We start from the raw sequence: 16480 nt of genomic DNA, 5'->3' as shown, positions 1-16480 counted from the left end.
GTATGTTAAAAAAAAAAAATTAATCCAGACAGCATTGCATTTCTTACAAAGCAAATTTACTAACGCAAATTAGTTTTTTTATGAACATAATGTTTAGAAAGGGTTATCTGTACAACTTCAGCTTAAGTTTTAGACTATTGTGACAGCGGAAATTTTTGGAAGTCTCTGAGTCATATTGTGTTTATTGAATTGAACAATAACGGAGAAGCAGCAGAGGAGAAATAAAAAAAAAAAGTAGTCTCAAAAACAAGCTGTCTAGTTGAAGAATTACATTCTGAAATTCTTTCAGTTTTACTGCTCAAGTAAACGTGCTGAAATATTTGACAACTAAAAGTAAAATCATTATTTTTGAAATGTGGTTCATAATGCAGTTATGAACAAGGACAAAACAAAGTAATTTATTAGTTATTTGTTGCTTAGATAAATTGTTGGTTTAAATGTTCTGCATTTCCTGTATCTTCCTGTATGTAAATTTTCCACATATATATATTTTTTTTCTTTTTTTCTTTTTCTTTTTTTTGCTCTCTGCAGACAAAATTAAAGAGGTTTCCTGGCAATTAAACAAAATTTTCATCCTCAGAGATCAAATGACTTGCTGTTTAGCCTTTTCCTCTCAGCAAAGGCAGAAACCTTTTCTTTTCAGAATCTTATTTATGTTTTCTTAGTCATACAGGACAGTTTCAAGATTGGTCTACCCAATGTCAAGCAGTTCAGGCATTTCACACAGCTGCACCCTTTCTATACATCAGCCTCCTTTCTGGGCATCGATAAAGTCAGATCAGGCTGAATCTAATACCAATATACCGATGCAATACCAATCTGATCTAGGCCAGGAGTTTCCATGGGATCAAATGTTCGTAGATTCTCCCGTCTTTTTCTTTGCGAGGAGTTGCTGCCTCATATTTCCCTCTTACTCACATGTTTTTTTTTTCTCTTTCTGTATTTATCTTTGTTTCTCTCATTCTCTCTTTTTTGCAGTTTTCTCTCATGAATGCAGGTGTGGGGAATTTTACCGCGCTTTTAGACTCAGAGGTTTTTTTCCCTTCTATTCACCCACAAACTTGTGTATATACTGTGCATATATATGTTCGTATATGTGTGCTTGTGTGTGGTTATTCAACACTCAAGAGGCTGACCCTGTCCTCTCACCTCTCAGAGGAAGCATTATTGTATTTAGAGCAATGTATTTGTGTCCTTTAAAGCACACTGATGAGGTACAAAAGAAAATTCCACTTCCAACCACCTTGACATTTGACAGTCACTACTTTTACAAAGAGAAAAAACACTTTGGTTGAGCAAAATAACCATTGATGAAATAGGGTTTCTCCACTGAATAGTGCCTTAAGTCCACGTTCTGCCCTAGTCGAGTGTGTCTAATTTGTTCTTTCACACCTACACAATGCAAAAAAACGTCAGTTGTTAGAATCAGCACATTTGGCCTGAGTATGACATTCAAGCTTGACAAGGAGGGCTGAGATGAAATATCCAAAGCAGCAGATAAAGAATTTAACTGAGGATACTCATGGTAACTAACGTAAGGATACTTTATTTCAAAAGTTTTATTTATTTTTTTATAAATTTTTCCTGCTTTAGTATTTTATTTCATTTGGGTCTTAGTTAATCTGGGGGAAAAAAAAAGATTGATTAGGTGGAAACCTTTCGTGACAAAAAATTTTTGAAATATCCAAATTGTAAAGAAAATACTGTTAATAATCAGTTTTACGGCACTGAGAGCATAATATGAAAAATGCGAATGACCTTAAATCTGAACAGCTCAAAACGAGATAAATTCCTCTTGTTAGCATTTGTAAGCAAAAGTGTTAGATTGGCCCCTAAATTTTCACTGTTTTCCAAGTTGCACCACAGGCAAAGCAATTATTCCATAAAAGGAGGCACCAGTTCCTCATTTCTCAGAGAGCACGTTTGTTGTAATTTGTGTTAATTCGCAGATCCGGTTTTATTCACAAACTAGAACATGATTTATAAACTGTTGTTTTCATTTGTCTGTGAAGGACGGTTTATTAAGTGCAATCTTGATTTATTTGATGACTAAACATGATGCCGTCATGCTCAGATCTCTTTGTGAAAAACCTCTTTCCTGCAAAGCAGTTTGATTGCTGCCACTTGAAAGGATTTCAGACAGCCAAGGTGAATGCACCATTAATTCCCAGCCACTGTCCAAATTTTTTATTAATTTTTTTTTATTTCTGCCACACCAGGGCAAGGACAACTGTGAAAGAAAGAGAGTGAATGAGTGTTTTTAATGTGCCATCTCCGTGAAATGTGAGATTAAAGACATTAGACTCAAAAGCACTCTGGGTTGTTGGGGGGGGGGGGGACAAAAGAGAGGACGCTTTAATTTCCGCTTCAGATATGAAAAGAGACGGATCTACTTAGTGTGTCATCTGAAAACTAAAGAATACATTAGAGGTGTTTTATCAGCATAAGATCCTCTAAATGAAGGTGTGTGTGTGTGTTCACTCATAAGCATGCAACTGCGTTTCTTTGCACGCATGTGTATGTGAAATGCATACGTACAAGTGTGTGCGTGTCAGGGTCAAGGTGGAGGGCATCATTACAAACAAGTGATGTCTGGGATCCCATTAACTCTTTTATTCAGCAGCAGATTTCTGTTCAAATAGAGTGGAGATAAAAGGCAGCAACAATATGCTGATAAATCAAAGGCCTTTCAAGTGAAATGAGACTACAGAGGGACTGAGGGCTACATTTACGATTTCCTGATGCACTTAAAAAGGTGTTGATATCTAATTGGAATTTTTAAAGTAATCACATCTTTGAAGTAATTAGATCTTTGAAGTAATCAACAAACAGGAGATTCATTATGCAGTGCTGCTGCGGTTGGTATTTGACAGTGGACGTCATGTGTGAGGCTTCTAATATGATGTATGTATGTAAGGTGGCATATGGTCTGCTGTGACTCTATAAATATAGCTAGTGTTTAAGGTGTCAAACAACTGCCAGTGTAAACAACGATGATGATTTCCTTTTCTTTTCTAGACATTGTGTCACTGAAGTTAAAGATAACTTCTTGCGAGTGTCTTAAAAACAAAGTTACATTCACTTTAAAGCAGGTTGTGTGTATCTCTGAGGTCTTTCCACATAAGTCACAAGTAAACATTGATTTAATAAAATAAAATTAATTCTGCATTGTTTATATCTTCTTGTTCGCTGCCTGTGTTGGCACATTTATTTGTTTGTGCATTACCGCCACCAACTGTTGGAACTGGAAATTTGAGAATTTGAGCATCTTGTTCCTTTTCCACTTGTGCTAGTTTGCGCATAATTGACAAACATAGATAACATTAGGAACAATTTGACAGTCCAGTACAACACCACAGAAAACTACATCCTCCAAAATGACCATATACTTGTGCGTCAAGGGCAGCACACACAGATTTAAAAGCCACCAGCAGCATCGAGATGTGTGTGCTTCTGCACCATGATATGCCCCTGTGTTGTTTTCCAGCACCAGTGCATGTGCCAAGATGCTGCTTTTTGTGTCTCAGATTATGAGGGAATGTAGAGAGAAAGGAATTTGTGGAATTTTCTCTGCCCATTTTCACGCCTGTGTTTACCTGGCCGGATGCTGCAGAAAGTGGGTGTGGCTGCCTTATCCTTCGGTTCAGAAACTTACAAAGATGAGGTGACAGAGATCGTCCATCTGAACATTGGAAAAGACATTTTCACCCCGGTCAGATTGTCCTAACAACACTTCTGAAATAGCATGTTTTGACCTTGAGTCACAATCAGTGTTTCCTATTGGCAGATGGGCCCTCACGCATGTTATTTTCCTATTAAAAGTAAATAAATCAAGGTTGAGTCGGTCACAGTTAAAACCCTGTATTTACTATTGATTTGTACTATGAAGTTATTCCATGACGATTTATGTCAGTCAGCAAGGGTGGGTAACTCTACTGCAGCAAATTAAAGGGTGAGTGAACACTTTTCCCTCATCTGTGTGCGCGTGTGTATATGCGTGTGCATGTATATGTGTGTGTGTGTGTGTGTGTGTGTGTGTATGTACGCACGCCCTTGCACCTGAACATATGTGTAACTCTTCTGGTTTCTTTTGTACCAAAAACATAGCTGCGTGTTTCCGATTTAAAGATGCCCGACGTGTAATTCGATCTTTTCCAAGTGTGCGTGTGTCCCACTCGTGCATGTACACACTCGTCAGTTCCAGCTAAGGTTAATTATGTGTAAGTTTTGTGTGTGTGTGTGTGTGTCTGTGTGTCTGTGTGTGTGTGGTGGGGTGAGGAGGAGGGGGGGGGATTTTTTTTAAATACAGAGGGATTGATAATTATGGGTTAAATGAGTGCTCTCAGTCAGCCTCCCTGAGTGTGTGTAAAAAAAGGAAGGCGCAGCGAAAGCCACTTCAAGGCCGGCTAATTACCCCGAGGAAGAGAGGAAACATAAATGGACGATTTTGCGGCTATAATGTTACAGCAAAACGGCTACATCAACCTCAGCACGTGAAACCGAGCCACAGCTACTTTTGAAGGCTGTTAGCAGCCCTGCACAGATGTGTGTGCGCGTTTACATCCATATGTGCAGGACCTGTCGAGAAACGGAATAGGTGTGTGTGCACGTGTCTGTACATGAAGCCTATGAAGAATGTGTTAAGCAAGTGCAATTTATGTGCTGTAATTCACACTTTTGTATATTCTGTATGTGCTTAGTATTCACATCTTCTCTATTGCACATCTCACAACTGAGATACTTTCAAGGCAAGATTTTAATGTCATGTAACCTCTATACACATACACGTTCTGATGGTGCTCACTGCTGATGCTAAGTACCTGGTTTTGGGATTTTCCCTGAAAAATGTCATTGCTACTGTTGAAAATTTAAAAACAGTTTTATTTCCTTTTCCCAGGACAGAGCTATGTGACTCTGTATGTTAGCAGATTTCTAATGAAAATTCTTTGATTTGCGTTGTATCAAGTGGTGACAATCAGCAGCAAAATGTTGTATGGAAGTTGAAATGAAATTGCTCTAAGGCAATTTTAGGCATTAAGTGATGAGAACAAAACTTTTTTTTAAATTGATAAAATTAACTTGAAATACAACTTAAGCCACAGTTACAATGAGCCAAGTGTTCAAATAAAAAGCAGCAATCTAACAGCTCCACAGTCACATTACGTTTCAAACGCTGGACATGTTGTGCATCATTTTAACATTTAACAGATGCCTGAGGTTAGCCAAAATCAGTATTCAGGGTAACTAAAAGCAAGTTTTAATGGATATAGTTCTGTTTGGACCAAGCAAAGTGTGTATGTGTTTTGGTTTTTGTTTTTTAAATCTCATAAGACCAATTCTTAAGTCTTTCTTTTTTCGTACAACCAATCTGAGTTGGTTGGTGAACACTTACATGTAGTAAGTGAAGGAACTCTTTCCCATTGTTAATTTTCATATCAAGCAGATACACACAGCCACATACTGGCCACAGTATGTGAGTTTGTGCTGATGATGAAGAATTAGTAGGGTACCTGTTTTCATAGGTAAAGCAATGATCTGTTAACATTGGGGAGATTTTGTTGCCTTCGTTCTCTCATCCCTTTTCATGGCCAAAGGACCATTCAGTCCTATTCTTGGTTTATTCCTAAAACCACAAGGCTTCTCCTCCGTCTCTGATTCTGCTTCTTCAGGTTATTACGAATGCAGTCCACCTCATCTAAACCTCACCACCTCCTCTACCCTGCTCGCACACCACGTCCTCGCCTGCACCTCTTCCCCTACCCTCACACCTCCCACCCTTTGGCTCTCCGGTACAGAGGCAGTGCGTTTTGTTTTCATGTGTCTCAACATTAAAAGCGGTTTAGCAGTTTGATCTTAGCTCCACAGCTAGCCGTGTAGCATACACATGAGAATCTGTTTGCGTGTGTGTGTGTGTTTGGTCAGTGAGTAAGAGTTTAAGATGTTGATTGATAGGAAAGGAGCTGTTGAAAGTGTGTGTGTGTGTGTGTGTGTGTGTGTGTATGAATGTGTGTGTGTGCGCGCGCGCATGTGTTAATGTGGAGTGTAGTGTGTGGAAGCTCTGCCTTTAAGTGATAAGGTATTCACTTTGTAACTCAGCAGGAGGCCGAGCAAGTAGCACCAGATCTGCTTCTCTGTAGTGCTGATGTTACACACTTCACACACACACAAACACACACTCTCATCTAAATAGCCTAACACGCACACACAGGTTTGTCCATCTCAGTGTACAAAATAAGATAACTTATAGTTAAATAACACTTACGTCAGAAATATTCATGTACGTGAAAATCAGCTTCTCATTCTTTTGAAGACTTAACACAGTTCGCAGACACACACACACTCACACACAGTACCTCATGCACAAATATATCCCTCCATACTTGCCTCCCACAGAAACAATTATAGTGCCCAGTCCACTCACACACACTCACACACACACACACGTGCGCACACACAGCCTGTTCTGAACATATGCAGTGTAACTCTGTCCAAAGCTGCCTGGTTAGCTGCCTCCAACATCGCAAACCGCTGTGACATATCGTATGTCAGCCAGCATGCTGTGAGCATTAGCAATAACTAGATTTCACGTAAGTTATTGAAAGCCATTTGTAAACAGAAACATGAAAGCAAACAAGCCCGCACGCAGCCTCACTTGATCATCAAAGGCTTATCGATCAAATGGTCCTCCTCCTCCTCCTCCTGCTCCCTTCTCCACCAAAAACCAAAGGGAGCAAAGTACAGCCCATCTGTTTGTTCCAAGCCATGTTTAAAATGTTCTATCTTTCACTCTTGTATGCGTGTGTGTGCTTGGATTTTTATATCAGTGAGCAAATGCAAATGTTCCCCACAAGTGTAGACAAATGCAGAAAACATTCTGAGAGACTAACATCGGCATCTTTGTGTTTGCGTAATCTTGCATCTTGAAACCTCAGTGATTCAATTAAGTGAAGAAAAGAGAGAGAATTGAGATTTTTCTTCTAAATCATTTCATCTTTGTGTCTGGTTTAATGCATCTTGAAACATCTTCTTTAAGCAAATGAAACAAGGGAAAACAAGCATTATTGTCATGTTCTTTGATCATGTTCAGCAGTCTTTAGCTACATGACTAATCCTGATCGTAAAATCTTGAAATACTGTCCCAAACATCCTTAGGAATTACAATAACACAAGTTTTTTAATTCTTTTTTTCTTTGCTTAATTTGTGGTTCCTCATGCTTCTGACAAAAAACAATACAACTTATTCCAATAAATCTTTCACTCCAAACAGTATCTTTACAAACCAATAAGCTAAAATTCTAAAAATATTGAAGGTTATTTTCATATGTTTACCCACATTTTCAAGTTAACTTATAACATTTCACCCCACACTCTAATTGCTGGGATATGGGAAGTGAGTCCCTCTGAAGGTGAACTTCCAGTTGACCCACCATTTTGATTGTAGTTACTGCAATACATGTCTGGAATGATTGGGTGTTTACAAAAAAATAAGTGCACTTACCGAAGGATAAATGTTTTGGATAAAATGGTTGAACATGCAAGTCCTTATCTCAACAATTCAAAATGTAGAAAATCGTACAAAGTCATCATTAGTTAATTTTGTGTCTTTGTATTGTGTTAACAGTCCAACAAAGTGTCGGTGGTACAGCAGTCTCACGGGATGCACCACTTGACGTCCCTCCTGCCCTACAGCAACGACCACTTCAGCCCGAGTCCTCCACACCTGCCCACAGACATGAGCCAGAAGACAGGTGAGAAAGCACACACGCACACACACACACATACACACACACACACACACACACACACACACACACACACACACACACACACACACACACACACGAAGGATTTATGTACACTAGGTTTATGTACACTTCACATGCCTGTACTGTAGGTACAGGTGTGGAGACATGGAAGAATACACACACACACAGATACATGCACAAATAAACACAGACATACCCCAGACAGCTGCTGCGTTGTTGCCGAAATCCATCCACATACACACTGCGATCTGTTTGTGCTGTCGACGCGTCGTTCATCACATCCACACAGATCCAGCACACATACACACACTCACATACATACAAGCATTGTCTCATTTTACCCGACACACAGTACAGATGTAATGCAAATGCAATATATTCATATTCATGTTTCCTCTCTCTTTCTATTTCTTAACCCCTCTCTCTCGCACGCACAGTATTTGTTAATTTCTCCTCCCCTCACACACACACACACACACACACACACACACACACACACACACAGAGGCACGCACACAGTGTGTGAAGTGGCAGCACCGGCTCTGTCAGCCTGTGGCGGTCCCACGGCTGCTCTGAAGTGGCCTGCGCCTCTGAAGGGACCGCCAGCCGCACACACACGCACTCGCGCACACACACTCACACAAAGATGGAAACAATTAGGGTGACAATCGCACAAGCCATCGCAACAGCACACACAAGGTTCTCCTTAGCAAGCACTGTACATACAAACACACACAGTGCTCTGTTTGGAAGTCACAAACAAACACACCCCGACATTTAAACACAGGACTTTTTGCCCTGTCAGAGGCAGGGCTAAAAGGGTGACAGTGTCCGACTATCTCACACTTTTCTCCCGTGCAAGATATCTCCACTACTGGCCACCTATTGTCAAAATCATTGAATGTATTCATGATCTCCAGAGGATAATTCACCATATTAGGCAACCTCTTCATGTTTTGACCGGCATCACTAGCCAAAATCATTGCCAGATTTTTTTTTAATGCATTCATGGTCCCCAGAAGATTAACTTGAATGCAGCAAGACGTACATGTTGTGGCAGATTCAGCCTTGCTGACAGTTTTTCTTTCTTTCTCAAGTCGCAGTGGGTCAGAAGGTAGAGAAGGTTAATGTTCAGGTTGCTGGCGTCCACATGTTTAAGTGTCCTTTAGCATGACAGTGGCCCTCACCTTGCTCAAGATGGCCAGGTCTTCACCCTCCATGGTGGCTCCATAGTCACGTGTGCATTAATAGTTACATATATGGGTGCAGCTCATTTACATTTACCACTGACCCACCGTGACCCATGCTGAGTCAGCACTTATCATTCAACCCTCTATCAGGTTCGTTTTCTCAGCCAGGGTTGGACACAGGTTCTACGATGTCTTGGCGTTGGTGAAGTACCATTTCTTTCAGGGACAGAAATGAGTTCAGTGACACCAACATCTAAATGTCAGTTAACCAAAAAGAAAGAGAGAGCAAGAGAGAAGGAAAAAAAAGAAAGAAAGGCGATAGAAATTCAGGGCAAGAGAAATAGAAAGTGCACACACGTGGCTAAGCGAACGATTGAAGGAAACGAAACTAAGAAGAAGCTTTTATTTGGTTATTTGGTAATTCATCTATCTGCTGTTTTACCACCCAACGTTTTCATGTGACTGTGTGTAATTAACTTTCCATTCTTAGGGAGCAGTTGCGTTTATGGATTAACACACAGTCGTGCACAGCAACACACACATTTCAAAATGCTTTTTGGATTTTGAATCAAAAGTTGCTTCTCAGTAAACGCAACAGATTGTAAGCAGAAGAGTGCTAGACAAAGAATAGAAAAACAGAGTACAGCAAAGGGTGCTAACAGTGAAAAGAGTGCAGACAGAGGTCAGCGGCATATAATAACTCTGTAGTGTGAGATAAGGCACAGTTTAACATAATGATAAAGTGAAATGGATCAGTCCTTTAACACAGCCTGGGCTGTCCTCAGGAACTGCTGCGATAAAAACTCTGAAGTTTCTGAGTATGAATGAGAGACTCACACGATCTTTGACGGTGATGATGATGACGAAACCTATCGCTTCTATTCAGAAAATGGGGAGTAGCGACAGAGGTTGAGAGCAAAATAATAGAGTGAAGAAAAACAGAAACAGGAGATGAACAAAAGTCTTTTCTCAGCTTTGATTAGATATTAGAGTCTCACCTCAGGCAATCTCCTGCCTGCTCCGTCTGGAAATCCCCCTTTTCCTACAAACACTCTCCTTGTCTGGTCTAGACTCTTTGTGAGTGTGTGCGCGCGCGTGTGTGTGTGTGTGTGTGTGTGTGTGCGCGTATGTGATGCCAGCAAAGTGACTCAGCTCTTAATGACAGACTGAGCCACCTGCTTCTAACCCCTTACACACACACACATACACAGACACACACATACTGCTAACACCTGGCTGCACATAACCCTTCTTACACCATCTCACCTGACTGCTGACTACATTTCCACTGAGACAAACACACACACACTCCTCATACGCTACTTCACTCCTCATATCATTCGTCAGCTCGTCACAGGTAGGGGTTACCTCATCAGTGATGTCACTTTTTTTTTGGCAGTCGATCTGATCTCCTGCATCACTGAGCTCAACTCAGCGTGGATCAATACGGTTTTGAAGTGTAGAGAGCTGATCATGGTACTGGGTCTTTGCAGTAGGAGACTTATCTTAGATGAAAAACCAGTAACGTGATTTAAAGATGCAGCGAGTTTGTTGTTTTTACCTGTCACAATCTCATCTGGTTCCAGCCACTTTCTGTTTATCTGGCCTCACACTGTCATGCACACTTGAACAAGGCCATTCAGGATCATTTCATTGGCATTAGGGATGCAATCATGACCACATTATCTGAGAAATCTTAAACTGGTAACTGTCATTATGCTCTCTGACCATAAACAACTCCCCTTGATAATGTTGCTTGTTCATTGGCTGTGAATAATTATCACATTATACTTACATGTTTTCTTGGGGTTCTGAGTACCTACCTTCATTTATCTTTTCTAAACAATCTATCTCTTATATTCTCATTAGAGCTGGGAAATCTCAACCACATGAAAAAAAAATTAGTATTTGCAGAAATTTTGGTAGAATAAAGATTTTCTTGATCCCAGTTCTAAATTTAGCTGCAGTGCAGCTGCAAAACATGACAGTGGAGGCACAGACTCTGTCACACCTAAGCCCTGCTTTACGCCATCAAGCTCACCGATACAGCAGCAGACTTAAAATAAGAGACTTGCAGTGACAATGACAGGGATGATAGGATGCTAGTTTCCGTGGTAACCAGGGAACTTGTTAACAATTTGTTTGCTTTTTTATTTTTGTTTTTGTGTTCTTATTCAGTTACATTAGTTAGATCACAGCCAAAGTAAAACTCACTCTAATATCACTATTATATCTGACAGTAGCGCAGAGCAGCATAGTGGTGTGGAGAGTTGTAGAGAGACCGTCACAGAGCAAGACACTCTGCTGAGTCAAGCAAGAAGAGGATTTTCTCTCACCAGAATAATGTGACAGGGGAAAGAAAAATGACACAGGATTGTGTCATCTTGTGTGTGTGTTCGTGTGTGTCAGTTAAAGTAAACGCAGGTGTAGTACTTATTTTTTTTAATAAACTTTATTCAAATAGTCCCTTTCATACATTACACACAACTCAAAGTGTTTCATGAAATGAAAAAGAAAAAACAGACAGTTTAATTAACGCTAATCTAAGATTATGTAAGGCCACAGTGTGTTCCTGTCAGCTGGTCAGTAAGCCTAGTCATTTCTTCTGTCAACCATTACACCACATTCAAGATGTGATCCAAAAGTCGAGCGGTTCCCAGTTGATCAAGCACCGCCACATTACTTTGACTGTTTTTCAGATATGACTGTTGGCTCGGACAATAGAGCACAAACTACAGAGCGAAAAAGCAGAAGTGAAACATGTCTGCTCACTGTCACACTGTCATGTGCAAGATTAACACTTGCTGTGTAGCCTTTTATGGTCTTATGATATTACGTGTGAAAACAGAGTGCAAAGTAGCTTGATGCATATTGCATGCATCACTTAACTGAGCAGATTTTTATTTTGTCAGTATTTTTATTTTTAAAGTATTACTTGAAGGGTAAGTGATACTCTACACTTTTCTTTTTGTCAGCAGAACAAAACCAAGAATGAATTGATTTTACTAATAAGTACTGTCTGTGTAGGCCTGATGTGTCTTACTCCTGTGGGCCATAGAGCTTTGTTGTTGTCCAAAATCTATTAAAAACACACACCAGTGAGCCACACAGCTGCACTGGGTGACATATTTATTATTCATTACTGTCAACACAGCCACTAAGTCATTCTTACATACACTGTCCTGCTAAATACTATTTGAGTAATGAGTGCTAAAAAAAAAAAAAAAAAATACAGAGGCCAGTTGTTTTTCTGCTTTTTATTTTTTAGTTGCTTCAGTTACTTTAAAAAAATTAAAACTATATATTTGTGTCCTGTTTTTTAAGTTTGACCTCTTTAGTAGGTGCACTGTGCAACAGACTGTTTTGTTGGTTTCACTGGATTTGTTGACAGAATCTGTGCTTTATTTCTAAGCTTAAAACAGCTTAAAACCACAGAACATCCCATTACAGTTACATTAAAGTAACTACCTTCTGAAGTAAATTGTTGCTTTCTAAGTATTTGAGGGAAAAAAACTTTTTTGCATCCTTTGTTTACTTTTAAGATGATGTTCTGTGCTGTACTCTTTTCACCTTCACATTTTCTTTATCAATTAATCACTTTATTTGTGTCCAAAGGGCAAAGAGAACAAAAAACACAAAAACACACCATACAAATGCAAAAGTGAAAATGAGTGGGTTAACACACATTTTGAAACAAAAAAAGTTAATGATGAGTAAAAATCTATTATTAAAAAAATTTAGAATTAGATCTTGCATGGCTTCGTGTGCTTGTGTTACCTTTGCCTTTTACATTTTTTAATTAATTGAGAGAGTTTGAGTCACTCTGCTTAAAAACATGAGAAAAAGAGAAACTGTGCGTTGGCAATGAAATGTGATGAATAATAAGAGAGAAATTAAGAGTCATATTAGACATGGCTTTCATAATCTGTAGTTTTACACTGTAAAAAATGGACTCGTACTATTACTGTGACTTTTGATTTTTGCTCTTGACAAAAGTAACTGTTCCTGTACTTGAATAAAATTTGTCAGCACTCATCACTGTCCTTACTGTAACAAAACACTACAAAGTTTCTTCTGGTCTTGAGCTCTTTTATGTACACCACACAGGCAGGTTGTCAAGTCATTTAAAGGCTCAGATGCTGCAGCGCTTTCACTCTCAGTGGTTATAACCACCACAACACATTATCAGTGCAGGAATACTATTTTCAGCTCTTCGACTCTCGGTTTAACATGCACACATTCTGATAGCTAGCTCATGCAGAGCCGGTTTGACTCAAATGGTTTCCCTTTGAAGTGTTTTCCTGAGACTCTAACATGGAGACCGTGAGATAGTTGCTGTAGTTGTTATTAGACGGCTGCTTTAAAAGGGGCATTCCAAAGACAACTGCCCCATTACTGGTGCTAATTTTCCCCTTCACGTTTCCCAACAACAAATGGGCCTGATAGTGTCAAAGCTGAAGCAAAAACGTGACTTACAGAAAACAACGTCATGTTTCCATCACATACTAACAGCTAAGATCAAACTTGTGCAAGTTGTGTTTAGGATTTGTGTTTTGATGTTAGTCATTTCTGGGGTGAAAGGGTGTGAAGTTTACCATCACACTATCACAGAAAGTATTAACATTCATTATCACTAAAGCTCTTTTTCAACAGTACACTTACTGTAACAGTTAAAATCCGTTATAAATATTTTAATGGTGCAATGTGTTTGAGTTCATCAGATTTGATTCATAGAAATGCATCAGTTCACTTTTAACCCTTATACAAAATTAACATAGACAGAAAATCTATATTAGCCCAAGGGCATGGTCCAGTAGCCCTCTGGCAAAAACTATGAAATATTACATGTTGGTGTGTCCGCTGTGATGGTGCAGGAAACTGGTGAGACGATGAAGTTCAGTTTAAAGGCTGATGTAACAGCTTTTTAGGTTTCATGTCAGATCTGGGCGACTCATATGTTATGTTAATGTTTTCTCTGTTCCAGTGCTTGCATGTTAAACTGTAAAAGCAGCACAGTGCTACATGCTAAAAGGTTTTCTACCTGACACAGAGATACATATTTTATCCCCATTCTGAACTCCTATTTAATTTTTTTCTTTAAACAACCTCCTAAACACAGGACTTACCTGCATAATGTAACAATCCTATAGGTTTTATATTATGGCTTCCAAATGTAATTATTTCAGTTTTGTTTCTGAGAAATCATGTTTCGTCTTTTTGCTTGGCATGGCACATGGTTCAAATATACTACAATACCCACAAGCCTTGGTCAGAAAAAATAAAATAAATTAAGTAACTCCTCCCAGATGTTGTACTTGTTTGATTGACCAATGTAACGCATTACCAAATGATGTAGCTGCAAAGAACTTGAACCAGGATCAAAACTTTCTAACTAAAAGTCCCTTCATTCCTTTTTTCTTTTTTTAAACTGTTGTTTTTTTGCATTTGTTTGTTTGTTGTTCCGTTCTCGTGGAAATGAGTGAGAAGGTTTTTCACGCAGTGCTGTGTCAGTCTGAACACGGCCTGAGGGTAAACCCTGTGTTTACAATAAGTGGAATTTACCCAGATAAAGTTCTCTATATGTTGAATCTTGTTTATGTGACTGAGTTTGGCACACGCTGCTGAGAAAACTCCTCCGTGATGTGACTGTGACACATCCAGAGCTCTGATGGGAAGATGTTACAGCAGGGATCAGACAGCCGAAAGTCCCTCTGCCTTTTAGTGCTGCCTCAGCTCTTTTTAGATAGATAGATAGATGGTAACTTTGGCAAAGGTTTTAACTTTTTAAATACCATTTAAGTCACCTTTTTGGCATCAATTGTTTTACTCAGTTAGCCTGCCACATTACGCGTTATTAGGGAAAAAAGCAAGAAATGACTAGTTGACTAGTTGTTGACAGGGCAGCATAGTTTCCGGTGAGAAAAAACAGTCAAATAGACAATAAAGAGAGAGCACAAAGATTGGAAAGAAGCCAGTAGAGGGGGAGGAAAGGGTGAGAACGAATGAGAGAGAGACTGTAAAAGTAATGCAGGGGGGTTGATACACTTTGGGAACAGATGACTAGAGAGATGGAAAAGGAGAGATCTTAGGTCTGTAATGAAGGAGGGAGAACGGCCCAAGCACAGGATGGAGGGAAAAGAGAGGTTAAAGGTAAGAGAGGGGTGAGGATGAGGACAAAGATAAGGAGTTAGAGAGCCTGAATAGTGGAGGGGCAGAGGGCAGTAAGAAAGGATGAGGGAGGAGAGGAGAAGGGAGGAAGGGTGTGGTGGGACAGACGGAGGGAGGGGCGGAAGGATCGGAGTGGTGAGACAGGTCTCCTGACTCACTCACATTCCTGTCGTCCAGATTTATAGCGGCTCGGGGTCCTGAAACAGGCCCGGAGCCGCGGCCAAATTACAGTCATCTACAGCATTCCTCTGCTGCAAACACAGGTTAGCAGCCGGGCCACGCTAAGTGCTAGGTGCTGCCTGTTGACAAATGACTTCCTTTGAAGGGCACAAAGACAGAGACAGAGGGAGACTGGATATTTACTGTGTGAGGGCAGAGAGTCGAGCTGTCTGTGTTTCTTTTGTTGGAAAACATTTTTGCTAAAAGTAGAGATGAGGAATGTTTGTTTGTGTGCGTGTTTGGGTGTGTGCGTCTCCCCGTATCTGTGTGTGTTTTTCAAATGTGGGTTTTACCATGGCCCCTAACTTGTGTAAAATAAACCAGAGAAACCAACTGGCGACATCAGCTCCCAGTGGAAGGTCCCACACACACTCACACACAGCATAAAACATGCACACACTGTGACAGGATGGGAATGGGAGTGTGTGTGACCTGTGTAAAAGGGTATCTTTGTGTCTAATACCAGGTTCCCAGACTACTAATAGTGCTAATAGCCACTGGCTAGGGCCAGGGGCCGCTGACCTGACCTTGTGTGTGAGAGAGTGTGTGTGTGTGTGTGTGTGTGTGTGTGTGTGTGTGTGTGTGTGTGTGTGTGTGTGTAAAAAAGTTAAAAGACAAAAAGATAAGGAAATTGCAATCTTCATTAAGTGTGCGTACATTATTAGCAATAATATGCAAGATATAAAAGAGAGAGATGACAATGCTGTTGAAATGTGTGTGTGTGTGTGTGTCCTCCAGGCGTTCACAGGCACCAGTCCCAGGACCTCTCAGGGTACTACTCCCTCCCTCCAGGCGGTGTGGGCCAGATCACTCCCTCCATGGGCTGGTGAGTCTCTCACTCACACACAGCTGTGCATGCTGTGACTCACGCAGTCCTTTGTGTACTTGTGATGACCTTGTACTAACTCACATTCATTCCCTAACATGAAAGGAACTCACCAGGTCTGTTGTGGGGCTGACACTATTCATCAGTTAATCATGTAGTCAGCAGGGAGAAAATTAACCTGCAGCCCTTTTAATAACTGATCAATCCTTCCACTCACCTTTAATTCCTATAAGGACAGCACTGTAATTCAGGTTGCCTCTGAGGACATGGTATATTATTGGTAAATCATTAGCACAGACGGTTGAGAAAAA

The 16480-nt window shown here is 40.2% G+C and overlaps 1 protein-coding gene across 4 annotated transcripts in view; it reads left to right on the top strand.

The window, feature by feature from the left end:
• The window catches only part of tcf7 (transcription factor 7), a 71837-nt gene that overhangs the window by 37915 nt on the left and 17442 nt on the right, over positions 1–16480 (top strand). For all 4 annotated transcript variants that reach the window (XM_041052369.1, XM_041052367.1, XM_041052366.1 and 1 more), the window contains exons 4-5: positions 7622–7748; positions 16082–16169. In XM_041052369.1, coding sequence (XP_040908303.1) covers positions 7622–7748; positions 16082–16169 — 215 coding nt within the window. The remainder of the gene's footprint in view (positions 1–7621; positions 7749–16081; positions 16170–16480) is intronic.

This window comes from Toxotes jaculatrix, chromosome 12 (genome assembly GCF_017976425.1).
Source record: "Toxotes jaculatrix isolate fToxJac2 chromosome 12, fToxJac2.pri, whole genome shotgun sequence".
Classification (NCBI taxonomy): domain Eukaryota; kingdom Metazoa; phylum Chordata; class Actinopteri; family Toxotidae; genus Toxotes; species Toxotes jaculatrix.
The sequence above is the reverse complement of the archived record's forward strand: the minus strand, read 5'-3'. Positions and strand labels throughout refer to the sequence as shown.